This window comes from Rhincodon typus, chromosome 7 (assembly GCF_021869965.1).
Source record: "Rhincodon typus isolate 14 chromosome 7, sRhiTyp1.1, whole genome shotgun sequence".
In the NCBI taxonomy this organism is placed as follows: domain Eukaryota; kingdom Metazoa; phylum Chordata; class Chondrichthyes; order Orectolobiformes; family Rhincodontidae; genus Rhincodon; species Rhincodon typus.
Window position 1 is genome coordinate 25,183,392 of NC_063338.1, and position 25,012 is coordinate 25,208,403.

General features: G+C 41.0%; 1 protein-coding gene across 5 annotated transcripts in view; it reads left to right on the forward strand.

The window, feature by feature from the left end:
• The window catches only part of LOC109915947 (diacylglycerol kinase beta), a 409,322-nt gene that overhangs the window by 302,866 nt on the left and 81,444 nt on the right, over positions 1–25,012 (forward strand). For all 5 annotated transcript variants that reach the window (XM_048599394.1, XM_048599389.1, XM_048599391.1 and 2 more), the window contains one exon: positions 10,865–10,955. In XM_048599394.1, coding sequence (XP_048455351.1) covers positions 10,865–10,955 — 91 coding nt within the window. The remainder of the gene's footprint in view (positions 1–10,864; positions 10,956–25,012) is intronic.

Genomic DNA, 25,012 nt, shown 5'->3' on the forward strand with positions numbered 1-25,012 from the left:
GTTGCCTTGTGCCAGAGTGCACGCTCTGCGGGAATGGCAGCCGTCATAAGGGAGCTCTGCTCAGGAACGGGTTCCTACCTCAGCACGGACTTCACTGGCCAATGGAAGAGAGGGCTCCGGAGGCTGGGTTGACCAAAAGTCCGGCTCGTGTTGAATGGCCGAGGAACAGGCTGGCTAATGCTGGAGCAGCTGGCTGAGAGAACGTTGGTCAGTGTCCAGCGCATGGCCTAAGACGTCCAGAGCCTCATGAGCGAGGTTCTCAACCCCAACATGGCATAGAAAGTCAAGGCAGCTCGAGTGTGCAGTGGACTTCCAGACAAACTGACCCTGTCCATCTGGAAGTCGGCAATGGCCCCATGCAGTAGACACTCCCCGATGACGTGGAGTCCCACAGTCTGAGCCATCTCATGAAAACTCTTCTCTCCTCCTCCCCATGCTCTTAAGAACAGCATGGAGACTTTCCTGTATGGGCTGATGATGCACACTGACAACTTCCTTGCCTTTGTCTGCTACTGGGATATGCCTTGGTATGTGTTTTACCCTCTGGTGGTGGAGATCCCCATTGTAGGCCCTTCTACAGAGGGGCATTTCCCTTCTCCATCGAGGATCTGGGGTAGAGAATGTTACACACGATAGTTTTTTTTTATAATTCATTTTATGGGATGTGGACGTTGCTGGCTGGCCAGCATTTCTTGCCCATCCCTAGTTGCCCTTGAGAGGGTGGTGGGGAGCTGCCACCTTGAACTGCTGCCAACCCACCTGCTGTGGGTTGACCCACAATGCCATTCGGGAGGGAGTTCCAGGATTTTGACCCAGAGACAGTGAAGGAACGGTGATATATTTCCAAGTCAGGATGGTGAGTGGCTTGGAGGGCAACTTGAACGTGGTGGCATTCCCGTATGTCTGCTGCCCTTGTCCTTCTGGATGGAAGTGATTGTGGGTTTGGAAAGTGCTGTCTGAGGATTTTTGAATTTCTGCAGTGGATCTTGTAGAAAGTACACATTGCTGCTACTGAGCATTGGTCGTTGAGGGAGTGGATGCTTGTGGATGTAATGCCAATCAAGTGGGCTGCCTCGGCCTGGATGGTGACCAGCTTCTTGAGTGTTATTGGGGCTACACTCATTCAGACAAGTGGGGAGCGTTCCATCACACTCCTGACTTGTGCCTTGTAGATGGTGGACATGCTTTGGGGAGTCAGGGGGGTGAGTTACTTACCGCAGTAATCTAGCTTCGGACCTGCTTTTGTAGCCGCTGCATTTGTGTGGTGAGTCCAGTTGAGTTTCTGGTCGATGCTAATCCCCAGGATGTTGACAGTGGGGGATTCAGTGATGGTAGCACCATTTGAATGTCAAGGGGCAATGGTTAGATTGTCTCTTATTGGTGATGGTCATAGCCTGGCATTTGTGTGGCACAAATGCTACTTGCCACCTATCAGCCCAAGCCTGGATATTACCCAGATATTGTTGCTTTTGGACACAGACCGCTTCAGCATCTAATGTGTTGTGAATGGTGCTGAACATTGTGCAATCATCAGCAAACATGCCCACTTCTGACCGTATGATTGAGGGAAGGTCATTGATGAAGCAGCTGAAGATGGTTGGACCTAGGACACTACCCTGAGGAATTCCTGCAGAGATGTGCTGGAGCTGAGATGATTGACCTCTGACAACCACAACCATCTTCCTATGTGTCAGGTATGACTCTAACCACCAGAGAGTTTTCCCCCTGATGTTCACTGATTCCAGTTTTGCTTGGGCTCTTAATGTCACACTCGGTTGATGGCAAGGCATTAATGTCAAGGGCTGTCACTCTTACTTTGCCTCTGGAATTCAGTTGTTCATGTTTGAACCAAGGCTGTAATGAGGTCAGGAGCTGAGTGGCCCTGGCGGAACCCAAACTGGGCATCACTGAGCAGGTTGTTGCTGAGCAGGTGCTGCTTGATAGCACTGTTGATGACACCTTCCATCACTTTACTGATGATTGAGAGGAGTCTGATGGGGCGGTAATTGGCTGGGTTGGAATTGTCCTGCTTTTTATGTACAAGACATACTTTGGCAATTTTCCACAGTGTCAGTAAATGCCATGCAAGCATAGGTTGAATAAGTACACCAGGTGTCATGCTACATGCAGTTTGTTTTTTTGTTTGAACGAAACTACATTCTGTATTTATGTTCAGTGTTTCCATACACACCTCCTCTTTTTTTTTGAAGGAGCTGTTCCTCAATTTCTGATTGCACTTCAGCCCCATGTCTCCTGATCTATGGGCACCCCATGCAAGGAAGGGTGGACAAGTCAGAGGGCCTCCTCATGGGTCTGCTCCTGAGCCTGGCCAAAGTGTCCATTAACAGGCCCAGGCAGCAGGCTGTGGAGGGGGAGTATTGGACCTGACTGCCTGCCCCTTCTTTCACGGTTATGTATGTATTCTGGAGTCCATTCAGAGGCAGCATGAGGTATCCACTGGCACAATAGAGACCAATGGGCACCGCAGGGCTGGGGTACATCGTTAACCTGGACAGCGTTAGTTTGATTTGATAAGTTTCCCTTAATCATTAGTTTGTATTCTTGTCACAGTGCACCATCAGGGACTGTTTAGCATAATTTTAGTGCTTTTTTTTAAAGAGTGGAAAGGAGGATTAAGAGTGCTTTGTGACACAGTCGTAGTGTCCCTATCTCCAGGCTGGAAGGCTCAACTTCAAGTCCCATCTGTTGCAGAAGGTGTAATAACGGGTTGATTCGAAAATTTCTAGAAAGGAGGATTAGGAAGCTGGTGTGGCACAGCGGTGGGTTTCCCAGGTTCAAGCCCCAACAGTGCCAGGATTGTGTCAAAACATGTTTGAATATGTTGATTAAAAATATCTAGAAAGGTGAACCGCCATGACCCCAAGTTCCTGTGGCTGGTACTCAGAGCCAGATATGACTTGCACCGGAAGGAGTTGAAAGCCTTGAGTTTATGGAAATTTGGGTCATAGTGTGGAATTTGTGTCATAACTTAAATAGGATCCAGTTGTTAAAATATATCAGACCTGAAATTCAGACTGACGCATACATTCCCATTCTTACCCAACCTTGCTTGCTTGAACCTGCTCTGGGTTAAAGTTGCCCACTTTTCAGTCCATTTTTTAAAAATAATAGGACAACTGAAGAGGTAGATGTGCCTGAAGAGACTACTTATTAGTGTTTATAAATTATTAGAGACAACTGCTACTTTGGAAAATGAATACCAGAACTCAAACTGGATACACAACCAAGGCTGTTGAAGGAAGTTAAAGCAGACTTGGCAGAGAGAGTAACCACAACTTTTCAGCCCCCAAAAAGCTAAATTGTGCATGGGACCAGATGTGAAATTACTTGTTTGCTGTGGAAGAGCAAAGTATAAACCAAGTACCAGGAGACAAATATCCACCTCGGGCAAATCTCATGATTAGAGTTGAAATTATTGAGTGTTTTGAGTTACGTGGCATCACAAGGGATCGTCATCACAGATTTATTGGTAGTGAGTTTGATTATCAAGAAAAACTGAACTAGTCTGGTTTCTTGTTTTTGGGAAAAAGAAGATTGAGAGGTTATTATCTAAATGGTGATAAATTGGAAAAGGGAAAGGTACAAGAAGATCTGGGTGTCCTTCTACACCAGTCGCTAAAAGTAAGCGTGCAGATGTAGCAGGCAGTGAAGAAGTTAAATGGTTTGTTGGCCTTCCTAATGAGCGAATTAGAGCACAGGAGCAGGGATGTCTTGCTGCAATTGTACAGGACTTTGGTGAGACCACCTGGAGTATTGTGCGCAGTTTTGGTCTCGGTATCGGAGGAAGGGTGTTCTGGCTATGCATGGAGTAAGAAGAAAGTTTGCCAGACTGATACCTGGGATGGCAGGACTGATATATGAAAAGAGACTGGATCAGTTAGGACTATATTTACTGGAGTTTAGAAGGATGAGGGAGATCTCATAGAAACCGTAAAATTCAAACAGGACTAGACAGGGTAAATGTAAGAAGGTTGTTTCGATGACTGGGGAGATCAAAACCGGAGGTCACATTTTAAGGATATAGGCTAGGCTATTTAGAACTGAGAATTGGAGAAATTTCTTCACACAGAGAGTAGTGCGCCTGTGGAACTCCCTGCCACACAAAGCGATTGAGGCCAAAAAATTGAATGGTTTAAAGAAGAAATTAAATATTGTTCTTCGGGCTAAAGGGATCAAAGACTGTGAAGAAACAGCGGGAACAAGGTACTGCATTGTATGATCAGCTATGATCATATTGAATGGTGGGAGGAGGTTCGAATAGTTGAATGACCTACTCCTCCTATTTTCAGTTTCTCTATGTGGAGTGGATGCATTTAAGAGGAAGAAAGATATGAGCATGAGGATGAAAGGAACAGAAAGGTATGTTGAAATAAGGTGAGCAGAGGTTAAGAGAGCAAGTCAAGAGGCCAGAGAGTGCAGTATTGAAGTGGTGAGCTATACTATAATTCAGTCAGAAATGTGTTATGGTGATGTGGTGAAGCTGGTGCTTTGCTGTTGTCAACCTCAATGGACAGTGGGTGCAGGCAGTTGCTTCCAGTGGATCGTATTCTGAGGTATTAGAGAAATGCTGACCAAGGTGGATGCCTGGAGGAGATGCCAGGTACCCACTCTGACTTTCATGTCAGAATTTAGTGTTGCATAGGTTCTCTCCACTGCCTAGAAAAATAGCAACCTGCAAATAAGTGAGGCAAGATTGGGTGATAATGAAGCATTAATTCAGGCTAGTCAGTCACTATTGAGATTCTCATCTAGCTGTTGAAATCTTAAGCAGAAAATCAAGCTGCTCTTTCTCAACATCAAGAGCCTTATCTTTCCATTCTTGCTAACTGCCTTTTTCCTGACTCTCTCACAATTGCCTTTCTCATTCAGGGGCTGAGAAAATTCTGCCCATAGAGTAATTTGACCAAATGAGAGGGCGAGAGAATTGCAAGACTTGCATATCTATAGCATCTTCTGCAAACACTGGACACCTCAAAGTGCTTTACAGCCAGTTAATCTTTGTGATGTGACTGAGGGATAAATATTGACTAGGACACCTGCTGTTCTTTAAAATTATGCCATGCAATCTTTTACATGAGAGGGCAGATGGGATCTCTGGCTAATGTCTCATCTGAAAAATAGCATCTGCAATGTTACAGCACTCCCTTTCTACTGCACTGGATAATGTGAGCCATGAACTTTGTGCTCAAGTCCTGAATTCAGACTTGAGCCTACAACCTTGTAGGTGGCCTCTACCTGTGCTGGGAATTATCTAAAGTTGTGATTGATAAGTTTACAGAGAGTTTGGTGAAGAACTATTGATTGCAAGAGATATAATATGTAGAGACTTTCAAGAAGAGTTTAATAAGACGTCACTTCTTACAAGATTCAGGTATATGTTACAAGCTGATAACCATCCGGAACCAAATATAAGTACAGGTAAATTAAGCCCTAGAAGTGTTATTGGTAAATAGAGATGTAGAGTGCAAGGGAAAAGAGATAACAAATCTGTAACTGAAATAATATGTAGAATTTTGTTCCACTTCCAAACTATTGGAATTTAAGTTAATTAATACTGTTACCTGTAACATCGGATGTAATATCTGATTAAACAAATAGGCTTACAAAAGACGCTTCATCCAGACCAGAAAATTCCCTTGCCGGTATTAGCAAGTGTCCCTTAACACATTTGTGTGCCAGCTTTTCATTGTTATTTTAATGATATTCACCCATATATTTTGAAAACATTAGTATGCAGTGAAGTATGAACACCTCTGCATTCTTACAGAGGCAACAGCATTTTTTGGCTTACTTTTTGTCAATAAAATTATAATGCGAAAAATCCTATTCAGAAATGTGAAACAAACATCTGCTAAGGTTATATTAAATTCATATGAACTTAAAGCTATATATAAATGATGTGTTTAGCCTGTGATTAAACAGGTTAAGTGAACTTGCGCAAATGTTATAATTGATCTTAAATAGGGAAAGTCTGCATTGACGTCCAAATATAGTATTTAAAATATTTTTAGCTCTAATATCACAGATCAGTAGACAGCATGGATACACACCTGTTTTTTTTTACCCCCACTATACATTGCCTCCTTAAAGCCCCTTCCCCAGCTAAAGAACCCATAGATTTCTTTGTTACTATAATCAAGATTATCCAGCCAGCTTCCTCAGATGCTTCTCCCACCCCCCCACCACCCATACCAACCTTTGTTCATCCTCCTGCTCCTTTGATTCCTTGGAACCTCTCTGTTTGTTGGAGTCATACCTTGCACAAGGGAAAATGGTTGTGGTTGTTGGAAGTCAGTCATTTTATCTCTAGACATCTCCACAGGATTTCTTCAGGGTTGTGTCCTTAGCCCAACTGTCTTCAGCTGCTTCATCAGGGACCTTCTGTCCATCATGAGACCAGGAATGGGGATATTTGCCAAGTTTGCACTGTATCAAGCAATATTCGCGAATTATCAGATACTGAAGTAGTCCATGTCCAAATGCAGCAAGACCTGGCCAATATCCATGTTTGGGCCGACAAGTGGCAACTAACATTCACAGCACACAAGTGCTGGGCAATGACATTCTCTAACAGGAAAACATCTAATAATCATGCTTTGACATTCAATGGAATTGCCATCAGCGAATTTCCCCACTATCAACACCCTAGTGGTTAACGTTGACCAGAAACCGAACTGGACTAGCCATGTAAATACTGTGGCTACTTGAGCAGGACAGAGGCTAGGAATCCTGCAGTGAAGGATATCCAAACTCCCCAAAGCCTGCCCAACATCTACAAAGCATAAGTCAGGAGTGTGATAGAATACTCCCCACTGACATGGAAGAATGCAGGTCCATCAACACTCAATAATGTAGTGATTGTAATGAGATCAACCAGGTGGACCTCATAGAATGAGTTCCCTGACTGGGGCTGGTAGTCTGGTCCATTCAGGGAACACTGGCTGACAGGTAGAAACAGGAGTGTCAGAGATTCTGTTTACTCTGACAGCTGGTTCTGAGGAAGCTGGATCAATGTCAAGGACTCTCCACATTTAAATAAAGGGTGTGTTGGTGATGGGATACCGGCCTCTCTGGAGTTATTTCAGATAGCATCCCTCCAGAGAAAGGAGCTGGCTTGATTGTCACCATATCCACAAACATTCACGCGCTCCACCATTGACACTCAGTGGTAGCATTATGTACAATCTACAAGATGCCCTGCAGAAGTTCACCAAGGCTCCAACACTGTTCCTTCCAAACCCATGACCATTAGCATCTAGAAGGCCAAGTACAGTAGATACATGGGAACACCTTCACCTGCAAGTTGTTCTTCAAGCTACTCACCATCCTGATTGGAACTTTTTGGCCACTCCTTCAGTGTCACAGAATCAAAATCATAGAATTCCTTCCTTAACCACATTGTGGATGTATCTACACCACATGGACCACAGCAGTTCAAGAAAACGGCTCGCCACAAGCTTCTCAAGGGCAGCTAGGGGTAGGCAATAAATACGGGCCTAGCCAGCAACACCCACATCACATCAATTAATTTTTTTAAAAATCCAATTCTCACCAAACTGATGTATACCCATCATATTTTCCTGACTGTCACACTGTGTAATATTGTGAACGCTTGCCTCTCTTTAGATATTTCCCCCTCCTCTTTTCTGAACTGTCTCCAAATCTCACCTCGTCTGTCCGTGAAACTACTGTTTCACCTGCAGTCTTCAAAGTTCTTGAGTGTGTTGATTGATTTTATTGTCACGTGTACCCAAGTACAGTGAAAAGCTTTGCTTATAAGTAGTGTAGGCAGATCATATTAAGCAAGGATATACAGATCAAAAAGACTTCGACAGAGGCATACAGGTTACAAGCTGAAGTCCCCATCTGCTTCAAGAAGACCACCATCATACCCAAACCTAAGAAAGCACATGCAATGTGCTTTGTTGACTATCGCCCAGTGGCTCTGATCTCAGTAGTCATGAAGTGCTTCGTGAGGCTGGTCGTGGCCCACATCAACTCTAGTCTCCCAGCCCACCTTGATCCCCTGTAATTTGCCTACCACTGTAACAGGTTCACAGCAGATGCCATATCCCTAGCCCTGCACTCATCCCTGGAATATCTAGACAACAAAGATACCTATGTCAGACTCCTGCTAATTGACTGCAGCTCTGCCTTTGACACCATTATCTCCTCCTGACTGATCTCAAAACTGTATGACCTTGGCCTCTGCTCCTCCCGCTGCAAGTGGATCCTCAGCTTTCTGACCCATAGACAGCAATTAGTGAGGATAGGTAACTGCACCTCCTCCACAATAACACTCAACACTGGAGCCCCCGAAGATTTGTCCTCAGCCCCCTACGATACCTCCTGTACACCAGAGCACAACTCATCTTTCCCACAACTCCACTTTTCAATCTTTCCAATCAAGCTTCTGTCCCTGCCACAGCATTGCTGGCAACTGTGGTACATTGCAACTTCTTATTCCCCTTTAAATCTCTCTGGAGTTTGACACACTTCATTAGTGTTATTCTCCTTCAGTTTATTTCCTCTTCTGCGCAGCTCACTGGAATTCTCCTCACTTCCATTCCATTCTTAACTATCCACTCATAAGCAGAACGTCTGCAACAGTGGATTCTCTTCCCATCCCTCATGTTGTTCTCACCCATTGCCTCAGCACATCTGTCCTGAAATCTTCATGTTGCACATTGTCACCTCCAGTTTCAACTGTTCACACATACTCCTGGTTAGTTGCCTGGCATCTTCCAAATAAATATTAAGAAGACATTGCATTTGGACCCCAACAGAAATTCAATACCTTGGACACGTGCTGTATCCCCTAATAGAGAAGCATAACATTGTGTAGGTTGGCTTCTGAAATTAAAGCAGGAAATACTGGAAATGTTCAGCAAGTCTGGTACATCTGTGGAGAGTGAAATAGAGTTAACGTTTCTAGTTGATGACCTCTTGTGAATCATTTGTGCTTTTTTTTTCCCCACTTTCTTGACCTTTTGGCTGATCTCCTTCCTGAGAACAGCAAAAAAAGACACTGATAAAGAAGCTCTAAAAAACTCATTTAGAGAAGCAATTTGGAACACTTTACCAGGTTGGAAGTGGAATATAATAATCCAAATTGACACATCAAAAAGAATTGTATACAAATAATCGTCTCCATAGCATTTACAAGCCATGTATAATTTTATTTTTGACCCATTATTTCGAGTAAACAATAATCCAAACGCAAGGAGAAATTCCAAATAACCTTTCACAGTAACTTGAGATCAAAAAATTTTGTATATTAGGTTTAAAGATTAATATATGCAGTGTTTAATCTTCATTTTGAGATGTAAATTCTGTTGGTTGGGTTAAACATTAAAGTTTTTATAGGATATTCATAAATATGTATGTTATCATTATTAGCATTTTGTTTGATCAGTATCAGTGTTTTGGTTTATTAGTATTGGTATTTTGCTCATGTTTTTGCTTTACCACCTACACAGAACACTGATTTTTATTTTTGGCGTCACAAGTTATCAGGAGTCAGACGTATGGAATTTGTGTGATTTATTAACAATAATGTGACTACACCATTTGTGAAGTACGTTGACATTGAAGGGCTGATTTCAAAAGCATTATCAGAACCTCGAGCCTCACATTAAGCTGACTGTACCCACCTATTAGCATATCGCAGAGTTTGGAACCATGACAGGTATAAAAAGAGTAGACTATAATTTAGCATATGTACGTGCATCTAGATAATGGCATAAAGTCTTCAAAGAGAAAGAAAATGCAGAGTGCATCTTATTTCTGTTTGCTTTGCTAAGTGTTTCCACTTTGGCTTTATTTTACTAAACTAATCAATTTAATACGTTTCATCTAAATTCTACATCACATTAATAAGATGCCTCACTGAAAATATCCTTGAAGTGCATTGCTTTTTTATTATTTTTCAGTGAGTTGGTGCATATTAAAGCACAATGTTCAGTTTAAAATATAAATAATTGTTGTTTACAGAATTTTACTTAGCAACTCCATATTCAATACAAGTATTTCCCATATTATGTACTCCAAAGTAGCAATCCATTCCTAATGGAGGTGGAGGAGAGTAATCTGGACCCAGACACACTTGGTACAATTCAGCATGGCTGCATATGAATGATACAAGTTCATGCTCCTTTCCATTAGGGCTCCAGGGAGTTTCAAACCATCAGACGCAACCAAAATTCGAAGTTTATCCCTCAGTAGCTGAACAGGATTCCATCAGGAAGTTTAATGGAATGTTGGTCTTTATTTCAAGAGGGTTGGAGTATTAGAGTAGAGAAGTCTTACTGCAACTGTACAAGGTGCTAGTGAGACCACATTTGGAGCACTGTTAGCACTTTAGGTCCCCCTATTCAAGGAAAGATACCATTTCATCATAAACAGTTCAGAGAAGGTTCACTAGGATGGTACCAGGTATGGAAGGATTGTCTTATGAAAAGGTTGGAAAAGGGACTTGACATGGTAAATCCTGAGGGCATGTTTTCCCTTGTGGGAGAGTGTAGGACCAGAGGGCATAGTCTCAGAATAAAGGGGCGCTAAATAGGTTCAATTTGCTACTACTGATCATTATTCTGTATCACAAGTGATGACTGACTCATTGTCCTTGGCTGCTTTCACTTTGGTCAGTGATGAGCAAGGAATAGTCTTTCTGATTGCTTTCTCTCTGCTGCTGTTGTTGCTATTGATCAAGTATTAGCTGTTGCAATCATTTGTTACAAGTGTAATAATAAAGCATACAGGGAAGATTTCTCAAACTTGTTCTGTTCAATCATATCAGTTTGACTTTTATGTGAACCGTTGTGTTTCTTTATATTAATTTCAGAATGAAGAACAAACTATGGTATTTTGAGTTTGGAACAACAGAAACATTTTCTGCAACTTGCAAGAAGTTAAACGAATTTGTAGAAGTAGAGGTAGGTAACCAATTATCCTGTAAATTGGTTGATGATTTTTTATTTTTAAAAAACTGTACGTTAGAATTTGGAGATTAAAACAAAAATAAACATTGAAAAACATGCAGCAATATTGGTCATCTTCTGGAAAGAGACAGGTTCAGGCCCCATTGTAGAGTTTTCAGATAATATTGTGGAGGGTCTACACCTGAAGTATTAATTTACTTCTGACAAATGTTGATGAGCTTGCCATGTATTTGATATTTTTTATGACCAGAAGCTAATGTGTGATTTTCGTTGCAAATCTATGAAGGCAACCCTGAGCAACTGCAGGAAAATCATTCATGCTTTCTCTAATGACCGGGTCTAAGTTCTAAATTTGAACTGAATGAAATTGTATACAAACTTTATGCTATATTTGCTGAAAATATAATTTACTGACGCATGAGAATATCAATAATAATTCTAAGAAATTACTTCCAATTTCCTTCAGCTGAAAATCATATTTCATCAGGCCTCCTCCTTAATGTGTACCATCTGGTGCAGGAATGAATATTTGAACCACAGCTGCACTCAGCAAATACTGATGCTGTTCTCTTCAAGTACTCGCTCTAGGGTCACTGTACACGGTTATATTGCTACAAAGGTGTTAATTCGCCTGGAGGAAGAAAGAAGCAGTATTTCAGTTCCTGCTTGCTCAACAATAACCAAACTTTATTTAGCTTTGTAGTCATTGAGCTGTTATTTGGTAGTATATGGTTTTGAAGAAAATTTCAAGTGTGTTCAATCTGGTTAACTGTAACAGAACAATTTCTAGATTAGTTGAAGTGGCCAGGTCATGTTGGTTGACTGGTCACCACTTCACACCTTCCGTTAGCACGTGCTGAATCCTTTTGTGAGGTGCTTTCAGGTACCATCTGCTTCACTTCATGCAAATTAGGAACCAAAGACAAAACAGATTAATAGACAAGCATCAAATAGGGTTAGAATCAAGAATAATGCTTATAAAGCAAAGTTAAAGGTACTTAGCATTTGCAGAATGGTTGATCATTTGAATGCAAAATTTGAGGTAAATGGGGGGAGATTTAATTGCCATAAAGCGAGACCAAGATTGGGAACTGAATGGCTAAAACTATTCAAGAGGATAAGGCATAAACAAGGAGGAAATGGGCTAACACTGTAAGTAAGGGGCAAGACGTGTACTTTAATAAGAGAGGATCTTTGATTGAAGGATCAAGATAATGAATCACTTTGGGTGGAGTTAAGAAACATCAAGGGACAACAAATATTGGTTAGAGTTGTTAACAGCCCACCAAATTGTAGAGGTAATGTTGGGCGCGCCATGAGATAGGAAATTAGAGATGCATAGAATGTGGATAATGGGTGACTTCAGTTAAAGCATAGATTGAGCATTAATACTATGGAGGAAAAATTCCTGGAGTGCCAATGAGATGGGTTCCTGAAGCAGTACATTGAGGTACTAGTGCGGTTAGGCTGTTTTGGGTTTAGTGTTGTGCAATGAGAGAGGGCTGACTAATAAATTTGTTGTAAAGGGGTCTTTGGGAAATAGTGACCACAATAGTGATCCAATTGTGCATTATGTTTGAACTTGAATTTTCATTCTGAAGCTAGTGTTTCAAATCTAAAGAACAGAACGAAGGCATGAGAGACAAGTTGGCGGTGGTGGATTGGCAAATGTACCAAAAGATTTTATTGGAGACAGCCAAAGTATTTAAAGAAATACTACATAGTCTATAATTATATATACATTCCTCAAAGGCACAGACGCCAAAAAGGAAAGAAAAATCAATCATGGTTAATGAAGAAAGGTAAAAATTCTATTAGATCAAAGGAGGTGACTTTTCAAGACTGCAAAGAAGTGGTAAACCTATGAATTGGGAGCAATTTAGAACTCATCAAAGAGGACTAAGAAAATGATTAAGAAAGGAGGAAGAGAATATGAATGCAATCTAGTGAGGAACATAAATGTGTACTATAAAAGTTGCTTTCAGCATGTGAAAAGGAAAAGGTTAGTTAGGACAAATGTGAACCCATTACCAGGTGGGAAAGGAGCATCCGTAATGGACAACAGGAATATGGCAGAGAACCAAGCGTTTGACATCTGAAGACAATGCAGAAAATCTCCTAAGAAGTTCTAGGTGACCAAAGGACTAGTGAAACTGAACACCCAAATGAAAATGGTATTGTTAAAGAGTGAGTTCTTGAATGGTTGACTTGAGTAAAGTTTGATAACTGGAGGAGATGAGCTCCATCCAAGTGTATTGCAGGATGCAGCTTGAGAGAGAGTACGAGCATTGATCGATATCTTTCAGAATTCTAAGATTCCAGTGGAGTGGAATATAGAAAATATTATGTCACTATTTAGGAAGGGAGAATGGAGAACTGTTCTGTTAATTTTCAGTAGTTGTGAAATATGTTTGAACCTTCTATAAAAGATACAATGACTGGATATTTAGAAAAGAATAATCAAACTGGCAGAGCCAACATGGACATATGAAAGGCATTCGTGTTTGACAAGCTTATTGGAGTTTTCTGAGGATATTCCTAATAACAAAGCTGAAAATGAACCAGTGGATGTGGTGTATTTGGATTCTCAGAAGCTTTGATAAGATTTCACACAGGAGATTATAAGTAAAATTAGAGAGCGTGGGATCAGGCAAATATTCTAGTATATTTTGAAAATTGATTAGACACAAAGTAGAGAGTAAGAATAGACGGATCATTCTTAGGATGGCAAAATGGTACTGGTGGAGTATCACAAAGTTCAGTAACATGTCCCCGTTTGTTCACAGTCTATATAAATGATTTGTATACGGGAACCAGATATTATTATTCCACATTCGTTGATGATGCCAAACTGGATGGGAGTAAAAGTTGATAGCAGAATGTTCAAGGGCTTCAGGAAGACTTGGGTAAGTTAAGTGGATGGGCTAGAATATGGTCGATGTCAATAAATATGAAGTTATTCACTTTGTCACAAGAAAAAGTGAAAGAATATTTCTTGAGTGGTGGAAGGTTAGGAAATGTGAACATCCACGTGGGTCTGAGTGTCTTTGTTCATGAGTCCCTAATACTGGAGTATCGTGTACAGTTTTGGTCCCCTTATTTAAGGAGGGATATACTAAGCATAGAGAAAGTGCAGCAGAGATTCACCAGATTAATCGCTAGAATGTCAGAATTGTTTTATGAGTGGAGATTGAGGAAACTGGGACTGGATTCTCTAGAATTTCACAGAATGAAGGGCATCCTCATTGAAATTTATGAAGATTGTGCAAGGCGTGAGAGAGTGGATGTGGATGAGATGTTAGCCCTGACTGAGGAGCATAAAACTAGGAAGCATGATCTCAGGATAAGAAGTGGGCTGTTTAAAACTGGGATGTGGAAGAATTTATTCACTCAGAGGGGAGTGAATCTTTGAAATTCTCTACCTGAAAGACATATGGAAGCTCAATCTTTGACCGTGTTCGAGTCATAAATTGACAGAGACTAATAACATCAAATGATACGGAGATAGTGCAAGAAAGTGACATTGAGGTAGATGGTCAACCATGATCTAATTGAATGTCTGAGCAGACTTTTGATGGGCTGAATGGCCTCTTCCCATTCCAGTGTTCCTTTGTACTTATAAATAAGTGTCATTGCAAATTGGCTCTTGCCCTACTTCCAGGCAATCCACAGAATAGTAATTAGGGGCATGCTTCCAGAACTGAAGCAACTTTAGCTAGGGAAGGAACCAGCTCCGTCTCTCAGATTTCCATTACCACTTAGTTAAAGGCTTACATTGGATGTCTTTCAGAATACCATCCAGGCAATTATGGTAAGTATATTTAATCAACCTGTTCAGAGATGTTATGACACAACTCTAGAGCAGATAGGACTTGAACCCAGGCCTTCTGCCTTAAAGTTAGTGACATGGCCACTGTACCACAAGAGTCCTAAAAGGCTCATATTGGAAACCCTCATAATTGCTTGTTGCAGATGGGTAATGCCAGGTAATTGGCTTGATTTAGAGTTAATGAAATAAGAAAAATGGCTTTCCAAGCAGAGATATTGAAGAGCAAAGCAATGATTTCTACTTTCCTAGTCTGTTCAGTTCTTAACTTCTAGAATATGAATCTCCTCAGCTTTAGAATTACCAATTGAAACAGCGGCGTCATAATCTTGAGATTTTGCCACTGCGCAGTGCAAACCCAGATTAATCTGTTGCTATGGGAGTAATGCAACAATGACCCTCAACTCTGCTTGATTTCAAATAAAAGATCTAGCCAGTGTTCCCACATGAGGATTGGAAGTGTCTTTTCCCAGTGATAGCATTTAGTGGCTGATTGAGAGACTAGGTTTTGGACAGCAGTCAATCAGTGGGATCCAGCACTGCCCATCCCGACCCCACCCCGCAAAACCCAACCCTTGTTTCTGATCTCCATCCCCATACTCCCCCTGTTCCCATTCCCCACAACTCCCAATGTCCTGTGCAGCCCGTGGATCCCAGGGATGCTCTTACAGCAGCAGCCACAACTGCTTCCATGAAGAAACTGAGCGTTGGCCTCTGATTGGCTAGCAGCTGTCAGAATTCAAGACCTCTGCCCCAGGTACATATCTCCAATGGCTTTGCCAGCTGCCTAATTGTCATTGGTCTGGCAGACCATCCCTGGAAGAGCCAGTGTGAGCCTCTCACCACCTCTCCAGTCAGCTGACTAGAAGCCTAATACCCCGACAAGATCCCACCACTGATCCCTGCTCAGTGCTCAGTGATCAGTGATCAAACTCTGCTCAGATCTGAAACTGTGCAGTGCTCAAATGAGAACAGTAGTTGGCTTGCTTTTGCCTTCTCCTCTCACAAACCATCCCCCCGCCCCCCACCAACAGTCAAATAACTCTCAGCAAACATTGTCTAGACCCACAGATGAAAAATTACCTCTGTGATTTGGAACGTGCATAGCCACTGTGGAATTGTGACCTCAGAGAAGTTAATGCCTGTTGGCAGAGAGGAGAGTAAAGATTGTCAGAAAAATGAGAAAGAAAAAGACGGTTATTGTGATCAAACAGCGTGGCTCTTGTTAACGTCTTCCCAGCTGCAACCTACTATCTTCTTCGCCAGCTGTTATTGCAGCCATTTGGAGGCATTAGTTTCTACTCAATTGGCTGCACTGTGTGATACAATAAAACTGGCCAAGGAAATAAAAAGTACAAAATAGAGGCTTTTAAAAATAAACCTCCCTCAGTGGTCTAAGTCAGTAAAAGCAACACGCACTTTAGTCTAAACCTAAAAGGCCACAAGATCCCAGGTTTGCCTCTGGGGTGAGTGCTGCATTAACCAATTTATTTCTGCGGCATTGCTTAGAAGGCTCAGAGCACAAGAAAATGCTTTAAAAGCAGCTTCAGCTACAATATTGATGTTTAATACGAGGGAGGAAACAGCCAAATGACTTGGCTTTGCCAGACTTTGTTTTCACTAGTACCTTAATTTGTAGTGGCAGAAAAAAAAATGTCAAAGTGATTTCAGCTGCCAAATTTGGAGTATCCAGTGAAAAACTCTGTTAAAAGTTTCGAAATTGTATGGCTTACACTTGGTTTTGCTATTGCTCATGCTTGTACGTGGACTGAACTAAGATGTTTTTCCACAGTATAAAATTGAGAAGGCTGAGCGAGGACCTAGTTGAGGTGTATAAGATTATGAAGGGCATGGACAGGATGGATAGAAAGCAGCAGTTTTCCTTAGTTAAGGGTCACTATTGGGGGCATTTTGGTCATCTCCCTACTTGTCCATGGGCCAAGTGCTGGATAGTGGGACTAGTGTAGATTTAATGGGCCAAAGGGCCTCTCCTGTACTTTCTGATGGATAATTCAAAATTCTGATTTAAAATAATAATTGGCTCGACTCTCTGTCCTCTCACCACCAATCCATAAGATGTAAGATCAGAAGTGGGCCATTCAGCCCATTTGAGTCTGCTGTGCCCTTGAGTAAGATTGTGACTGAGCTAGTAATCTCCAACTTCACTTTCCTCATAGCCCTTAATTGCTCTACTGATCGACTAGATTTTCAATCTGCCTTTTAATATACTAAACACCCGGCTTCTGTAGCCCTCTACAGTAAAGATTTATTGCCCTTTCAGAGAAAATATTCCTCCTCATCTCTGTCTTGAAGGGACGACCCCTTATTCTGAGATTATGCCCTTTGGCCCTAGATTCTACCACAATGTGTCCACATCTACCCTCTCAAGTCCCCTAAGAATCTTGTACGCTTCAATAAGGTCCCCACAAAGGCTTTACAAATATTTTTCGTAAGGGCAGTGTTCTTATTTTGCAATTTGCATGCACTGTACTCTAAACCTGAAAAGCCACAAGATCCCATTGTGTCGTTGTTGGTGGTCAATTGTTTATTCCTGAGACATTGCTGCAGGGGCTTCTCTCGAGTAACGCCCTAGACCCAACCATCTTCAACAGCTTCATCAAAGACCTACCCTCCATCATGAATTCCAAAATGGGGATGTTTACTCATGTTTGCACAATGTTCAATAATATTCACAACTCCTTAGTTACTTCAGTAGTCTGTGTCCATATACGACAAGATTTGGACAATGTCCAGGCCTGGGTTCGTAAGTGAAAAGTAACATTCACACTACACCAATTGCCAGGCAAGGACTATTTCCAATAAGAGAGAATCTAATCATTGCCCCTTAATGTTCAATTGCATTACCATTTCTGAATCCCCTATTATTGACATGCTGGTCATCACCATTGACTCTGGAACAGTCCCTGCAGCTTGGAGGGTGGCTAATGTCATTCCAATATTCAAAAAGGGAGGTAGAGAGAAAACAGGGAATTATAGACTTGAGCCTAACATCGTAGTGGGGAAAATTCTCAAATCCATTGTCAAGGTTTTTATAGCAGAGCATTTAGAAACCAGTGGCAGGATCAGATAGAGTCAGCATGGATTTATGAACGGGAAATCATGCTTGACAAATCTTTTGGAATTCTATGAAGATGTAACTAGTAGAGTTGACAAGGGGGAGCCAGTTGATGTAGAATATTTGGACTTTCAGAAAACATTTGACAAAGTTGCACATAAGCGATTAATGTGCAAGGTGAAAGCACATGGGATTGGAGATGTGTATTGAAATGGATAGGAAACTGGTTGGCAGAGAGGAAACCAAGAGTAGGAATTAATGGGTCCTTTTCAAATTGGCAGGCAGTAACTAGTGGGGTGCTACAGGAATTGGTGCTGGGGCCCCAGCTATTCACAGTGTATATTAATTATTTGGATGAGGGAACAAAATGTAAATTCTCCAAGTTTGCCGATGATACCGAGTTGGGTGGGAGAGTGAGCTGTGACGAGGATGCAGTGATCCTTCAGCCTGATCTGGACAGGTTGGGTAAGTGGGAAAATCAATGGTAGACACAGTATAATTGGGATAAATGTGAGATTATTCACTTTGGAAGCAAAAACAAGAAGGCAGATTACTTCAGAGATAGTAGGAACTGCAGATGCTGAAGAAGGGTCCAGGCCCGAAACGTTAGCTTTCCTGCTCCTCTGATGCAGCTGGGCCTGCTGTGTTCATCCAGCTCTACGCCTTGTTATGTTAAGGCAGATTACTACCTGAATGGCTGTAAACTGGGAGAGGGGAGTGTGCAGCAGGACCTGGCTGTCCTTGTGCACCAGTCACTGAAGATAAGCAGGTACAGCAGGCAGTAAAGAAGGCACATGGTATGTTGGTCTTCATTGCAAGAGATTTTGAGTACAGGAACAGGGGTGTTTTGTTGCAGTTGTACAGGGCCTTGGTGACCGCACCTGGAATACTGTGTGCAATTTTGGTATCCTTTTCCGAGGAAGGATGCTCTTGCTCTCGAGGGAGTGCAGCGAAGATTTACCAGGCTGATTCCTGGGATGGCAGGACTGACGTATGAGGAGAGATTGACTAGGTTGGTATTGTTTTCGCTGGAGTTCAGACGAATGAGGGGCAAGCTCATAGAGACTTATAAAATTCTAACAGGACTGGGCAGAGTAGATGCAGGCAGGTGGTGTGTCCAGAACCAGGGATCACAGTCTGAGGATTCAGGGTAGACCATCTAGGACGGACATGAGGAGGCATTTCTTCACCTAAAGAGTGGTGAGCCTGTGGAATTCATTACCACAGGAAGTAGTCAATGCCAAAACATTGAATGTATTCAAGAGGTGGCTAGATATAGCACTTGGGGTGAATGGGATCAAAGGTTATGGGGAGAAAGCAGGATTCGGCTATTGAGTTGGACGATTAGCCATGATCGTGAAGAATGGCGGAGCAGGCTCGGAGGGCCAAATGGCCGCCGCCTGCTCCTATTTTATATGTTTCTATGGAAATGAACTGGACCAGTCAGGCTGGAGGGGTTGATTGGCCTATTCCTGTTACTTTTTCTTTCTTCAATAAATACTGTGGTTATGATAGTAAATCAAAAGCTAGGGACTCTGCCATGAGTAATTCTGCCCAGTGCCTCTCCTCTGTCTGCAAGGCACAAGTCAAGAGTGTGTTGCAATGCTGCTGGATAGGTTCAGCTCCAACAGAACTTAAGAATCTTGACATCACCGAGGATAAAGCAGTCCACCTGATTGGCACCCTGTATACCACCTACATTCACTACCTTCTCCACTGATATGCAGAGGCAGCAGAGTGTGCCAAGGTGCACTGCCGCAACTCACCAAGCCTCCATGATAGCATCTTCCAAATCCATGATCTCTATCACCTAAAAGGACAACTGTAGTAGATACAGGGGAACACTGGCATGTGAGATTTCCCCTGCAATCCACATATCCTGACTGGGAATTAGATGGTCAGCCATTCACTGGCACTAGGTCAAAATCTAGGAGCTCCCTTCCTAACAGTACTGCCAAAGGTCCTACACCTTAAGGACTGCAGCAGTTGAAAAAGCCAGTTCACCGTCACCTTTTCCAGAGCAACTGGGGAGTAACAGTAAATGCTGGCCCATCCACTGCTGTCCACATCCGTAATAATTTTTATGAAAGTGATGTAAAGGCAATTTTGGGACCCAGTGGGCAATCAGAAACAAACAAAGCTCCTGTCATTTTGACCTAACGATGTTCTTCAGTCCCAAGTTTAAAAGTAGGCTTCATTCTGCAGCAGTGTGATGCTGTAGTTCACATTTTAGCCATACTTTGACCTCTCTGAATACTCTTACACCTGGCCCACAGAGGAATCTGTCATCCCAGAACACATTATTCCTCTAATCAAATGTTACACGTGATCTTCAATGTTTCATTTGAACAAAACATCTACCCTTGTTGCATTGGTAAAACTCTAGTCTATATGTTCTTTGTGGTGTGAACGATGCAATACAGACCAGAAAATTCCATCCTTTATTCTCAGTGATTGGTTTCATATTTCTATTTGCTTCAATAATTTGACAAATTAAATGCATTCAACTTACTTAAAATTCCAGCTGATTTGAAGATAAGTAATTCTCAATTAACCATATTTTAAATATTATTATTCACTCGAGTTGCTACAGTTGGAATCACAAATCTTACTTAATTCCCGCCTGTTATGTGGACATCTTCTGTCTATTCTTGACTTTTATTGTATGTAATAAACAACATATGCCAACCAGTGCCAAGTCATCATAAATGTAGAACTTACAGCGCAACCATTTAGTAAAAGCATTCCTAATGAATGACTTTCACCCATTCATCACACACATCCACTTCTGGCAGCTTGCCAGTTGCTATAAACTCTGTCATCTGTTTCCATTCCTGTCTGGATTCAGGACTGGAGTAAAGCAATGAAAAATAGGGCTTTTTTTTCCATTCCCTGTTGCTCCATATATAATTGTTTTGACCTCGGTTAGAAAGCAGCAGGAAGGAGAGAGCGCCCCTGAACAGAAGCCAGGGTGTACAGAGTAAACACTGTGATTGAAATGTTTTTTGAGGCAGTTTTTTCAGAGAGACCTGCTTAACAGATCTATTGCTATAATCTGCCTGTTATTCAAATTAAAAGTTGTTGTTTCCATATGTGGAAGAGACTACTTGCAAAGGGTAGTTAATTCTATGTCAGTCAATACCTTTAAAGAGGAACTAGATTAGGACTTTCGAAGATGGTGATTGAGGGTTAAAGGGATCCATTTGATTTTCATGGGGTCTAAAAAGAGATTAGAGACATTAGGTGGGTTAGGGCCATTCATCAGTATGATCATCATCCTTGGACAAGACAATTAGTGGTTTTATTGTACCTTATGATATCTTTTATGTTGTAGGCATAACATTCTTTTAAATATTTTGCATTTTATGTCTTATTTTCAAGGAAGACCAATTTTGAAAATTCTCACCCTGAGTACACAACCTCCTTATCATGACATTACAGTAGACATTACATGACATTTCAGACAAGGTAATGAGAAAAGAGTTTTTCTTATCCCAGCTTAAAGAGTAGAAAATCTGATCAGCTTGCAACATTGAGAAACTGAAGTGGAAGCATAAGTGGGACCATTGAGTATCATGATCAGATTCACCAGTGATCTCCCCTTGCTTCAATTATTTGCCAATATTTGCAGTCTAGATTGAAACAATGTAAGCAATCGCTTTGACAAGGTACTTTGAGTGATCTATGCTGTGGAATCCTTTCCCAACAAAAGATCAATAACTTTTTTGAGACTGGATTGAAATAAAAACAATATAGTCAGATTTTGTCCGTGCAGTGCTAATCCCACATGACATCAGGCTTTCAGATGAGCAGTGCTAGACTGATGCACTTTATCGTGGTACATAATTATTAGCATCTGTTGGTGTTGTAAAAAAAATTAATTTCACGATTCACACGTTTTGGGAGTTGAATTATTAAGTAACGAAATGGAAAATACTTGGATTTGAGAAACCTGTAAATAGCTAAACAATAATTAACGTTCAAAGGATAGATGATCTTTAATTAAATGGGTTAAAGCTGGAGGTGTGAAAACAGCCTATAGATGGTACATAAAAGCAAAGTATTTCAGATTATGGAAATCTGAAAGAACAATAGAAAGTGCTAGAAAAACCCAACAGCCTTGTGGCAGCATCTGTGAAGCGAGAAACATTTACTGTTTCTTCAGAACAATCAAAATGCTAACTTTGTTTCTCTCCCCTCAGAAGCTGCCAGACCTACTGATTTTCTCCAGCATTTTCTATTGTTGTAACAAATATATAGTCCTCTCTTAGCTTCTGAATGAAGCCAATAAGTCTGGTGAGGTTAAAATTGACCCCATTAGAGGCATAAGTTATTAACATATTTTTCCCAGTTCGAAGGAGGATTATAATGCAGCTGGTAAATGAGGAGAGTTTTTAAAAGTATCCATATGCTTTTTAGATCAAAGCCAGGTTTGCGACTGGAAAGTAATCAATTGAACTTCCTACCTCGGATATGGATATGCCGTGGGGATGGATTGATGCATATTTTAAAAATTTCTTTGAATTTACTTGCGTGGTTTCTCACAGACACGTCGTAGGAACAAACTTGGAAAAAGAGAATATTAAATAAAAACCAAAAGAACTGTGAATGCTGTAAATCAGAAACAAACACAGAAATTGTTGGAAAAGCTCAGCAGGTCTGGCAGCATCTGTGAAGAGAAATCAGAGTTCAAGTTTTGCGTCTGGTGACCTGATAAGGGAATTCTTGAAGAGCTTGTAGGGTACTAATTGGTACTTTTGGATCAAAGCAATAATGATTTACAAAATAGTGTTGTCAGTAATGATGGCTTTATTTAGTTCTTGTACAATAAAATGTTTTGTTCAAAATATGCAAGCTTATGGGGTAACTCCTTATTTTAATGATTGGAATTTTTAATTTCTTATGTTAATGGCATCCCTCAAAATCATAATGCTGTTCTTTTAGTCAGGAGATGAAGTAAGTTGGCTAGGGTTGAATTGAAGCATTTAATGCTAAATTTACTCTAAGAATTGGCCATTGATGGAAGGCCAAGGAAGGATTTGCCAAACAGCTCAGTTGAGTGTAAGTAGCGCTTATCACTGAGAATTTAGAGAGCATTGTTGGCAGTAAGGTTGTGCTCTGACCAAAATACACCAAGTCTCAGTTTTGATCAGTACAAATTCCTATCAGAGATTTTCTTAAAATAATTGGACAAAATTATCTTACCATGATTTTAAATACCATGCACTTTACTCGTATTGAAATAAAGTAATTGCAGATCATATTAAATCTACCAGTGATTAACCTGCTTAACTCTGCTTGAAACTTAATTGTTCCCTTGCTAAAATTCTTGCCTTGGATATTTATGTATTTACATTGTGCCCTTATACTTATCTACACATTGCCATTAACATTCTATTGCAGTACTTGTTTATGTTGGAAGTACACATCACTGAGGTTTGATTCCCCATTCCTTAGCAAAAACCTTAGTTGTTACACCATTGTAGGGGGCATTTCTGTCCTATTTAGCCTATCACATCGATTATTTGTGGTGCTTGTTAAAGCTGCCACTGATCTAGCGGTGTTCATGATAGTTTTTAACTGCTGCCAAGACTCTTGGTATAGTTCAACCTATTAACTGGGCAATTGTGCCTACAGTACCTGAAGTCTGTATCAAACCGTTTGTTAAAAATTCTGTGCTGGGTTTAGGTAAACTTGAATTTCCCTTCCTCTCCATCACCAGTATCTCAAACAAAATTTATTTAATTTATTGGCATTTGTATTTTAGTTCAACAACATAAAATGTTGAAAAGTAGATGACAGTATTTTCATTTGCTTTTGATCTTGCCTCCTTCTCTGCATTTATCCCTGTTATCACAGTACATTTTTGATGTGGTAGTTTCACAGGAACAGAACGAAAGTGATAACAGTTCGCACATGCGTGCACGTACACATGGACGCACATTATTTAGGGATATCGTTAAGAACTTTTCTCAGAATTATCAATGTCAATCATAAGAGGCAAAGGAGGAGAACATATGTGTTAACAATCTGTAGAAAAATGAGGAAAAGGATTACGGATTTTCTTTGCTGCAGTGCCCTCTCAACATAGTGGTTCTGCAAAAGCAGGATGAAAACTGCCCATGATGCATCTTATCCTTGAAATACTCAGAAATTCTGTCCAGCAGAAAATTAGCCCAGGTCCCAAAAGAAAAACAGTCCAATATCAGGGACAACCTCTCACAGGCATCACCAACAGTAAATGATCAAATCAATGTCAAAATTGTACTGAAGGAAGTTTCAAAGTCTGATCAAATAATTCATTGGTGAATATGCAAGTGGTCGATTTGAGGGAAAAAAAACTGGTAATTGTGTTATTTTTCCCCCCACACTTGCCTGTTTTTTGTTGATTATATGTAGTCAAAAGTATCAATCAAATGTCTTATTTTGGTGAGCCGACATATTGGTGGTTATGCCACCCAAATTAATGACTTTGTTTCAGCTTTTATTTTACAGATATTTTACAGATGTCACAGTACTGATACACACTTGATGTAAAGTTGCTATAGTCCTACCAGATCGTAGGGCTGCTCTCTCATTTGAGAGAGAGACAGATGACTGACTCTTGATTCACACTAGGTACAAAGGTCAGAAGTCTCACGACATTAGGTAATAGTCCAACAGGTTTATTTGGAATCTTACAAACTTTCGGAGCACAGTCCCTTCGTCGGGTGCAGTGAGAGAGCAGGGCACGCAGACACAGAGTTTATAGGCAGAGAGATCAAAAGATCATACAACTGGTGCAAGTGGAGTGTCAGATGATAAATCTCTGCAGGTGACCAACAGTGTTAGGCGGGATGTAAAGTGTTTATTAAGTCAATGTAAGTGCTGTGCTCCCTTAACAATCAGGCAAAGTTATGGGAATATACAAAAGGTGACATCTCAGGTCAGACACTGAATTGGAGGTGTGGGGCTTTGAGCAGAATCTGAGTTTTAACCTGTAATCAAGCTAGTTTTATCCCAAAAGCTGGAATTTATAAGAGGCCACACTGTGTTTTTGCACAAAATAGAATGTATCTGCAAATAAACAAATGTCTTGGATGAAATGATTCATCCCATAGATTGTGTGTGTGTGTGTGTGTGTGTGTGTGTGTGTGTGTGTGTGTGTGT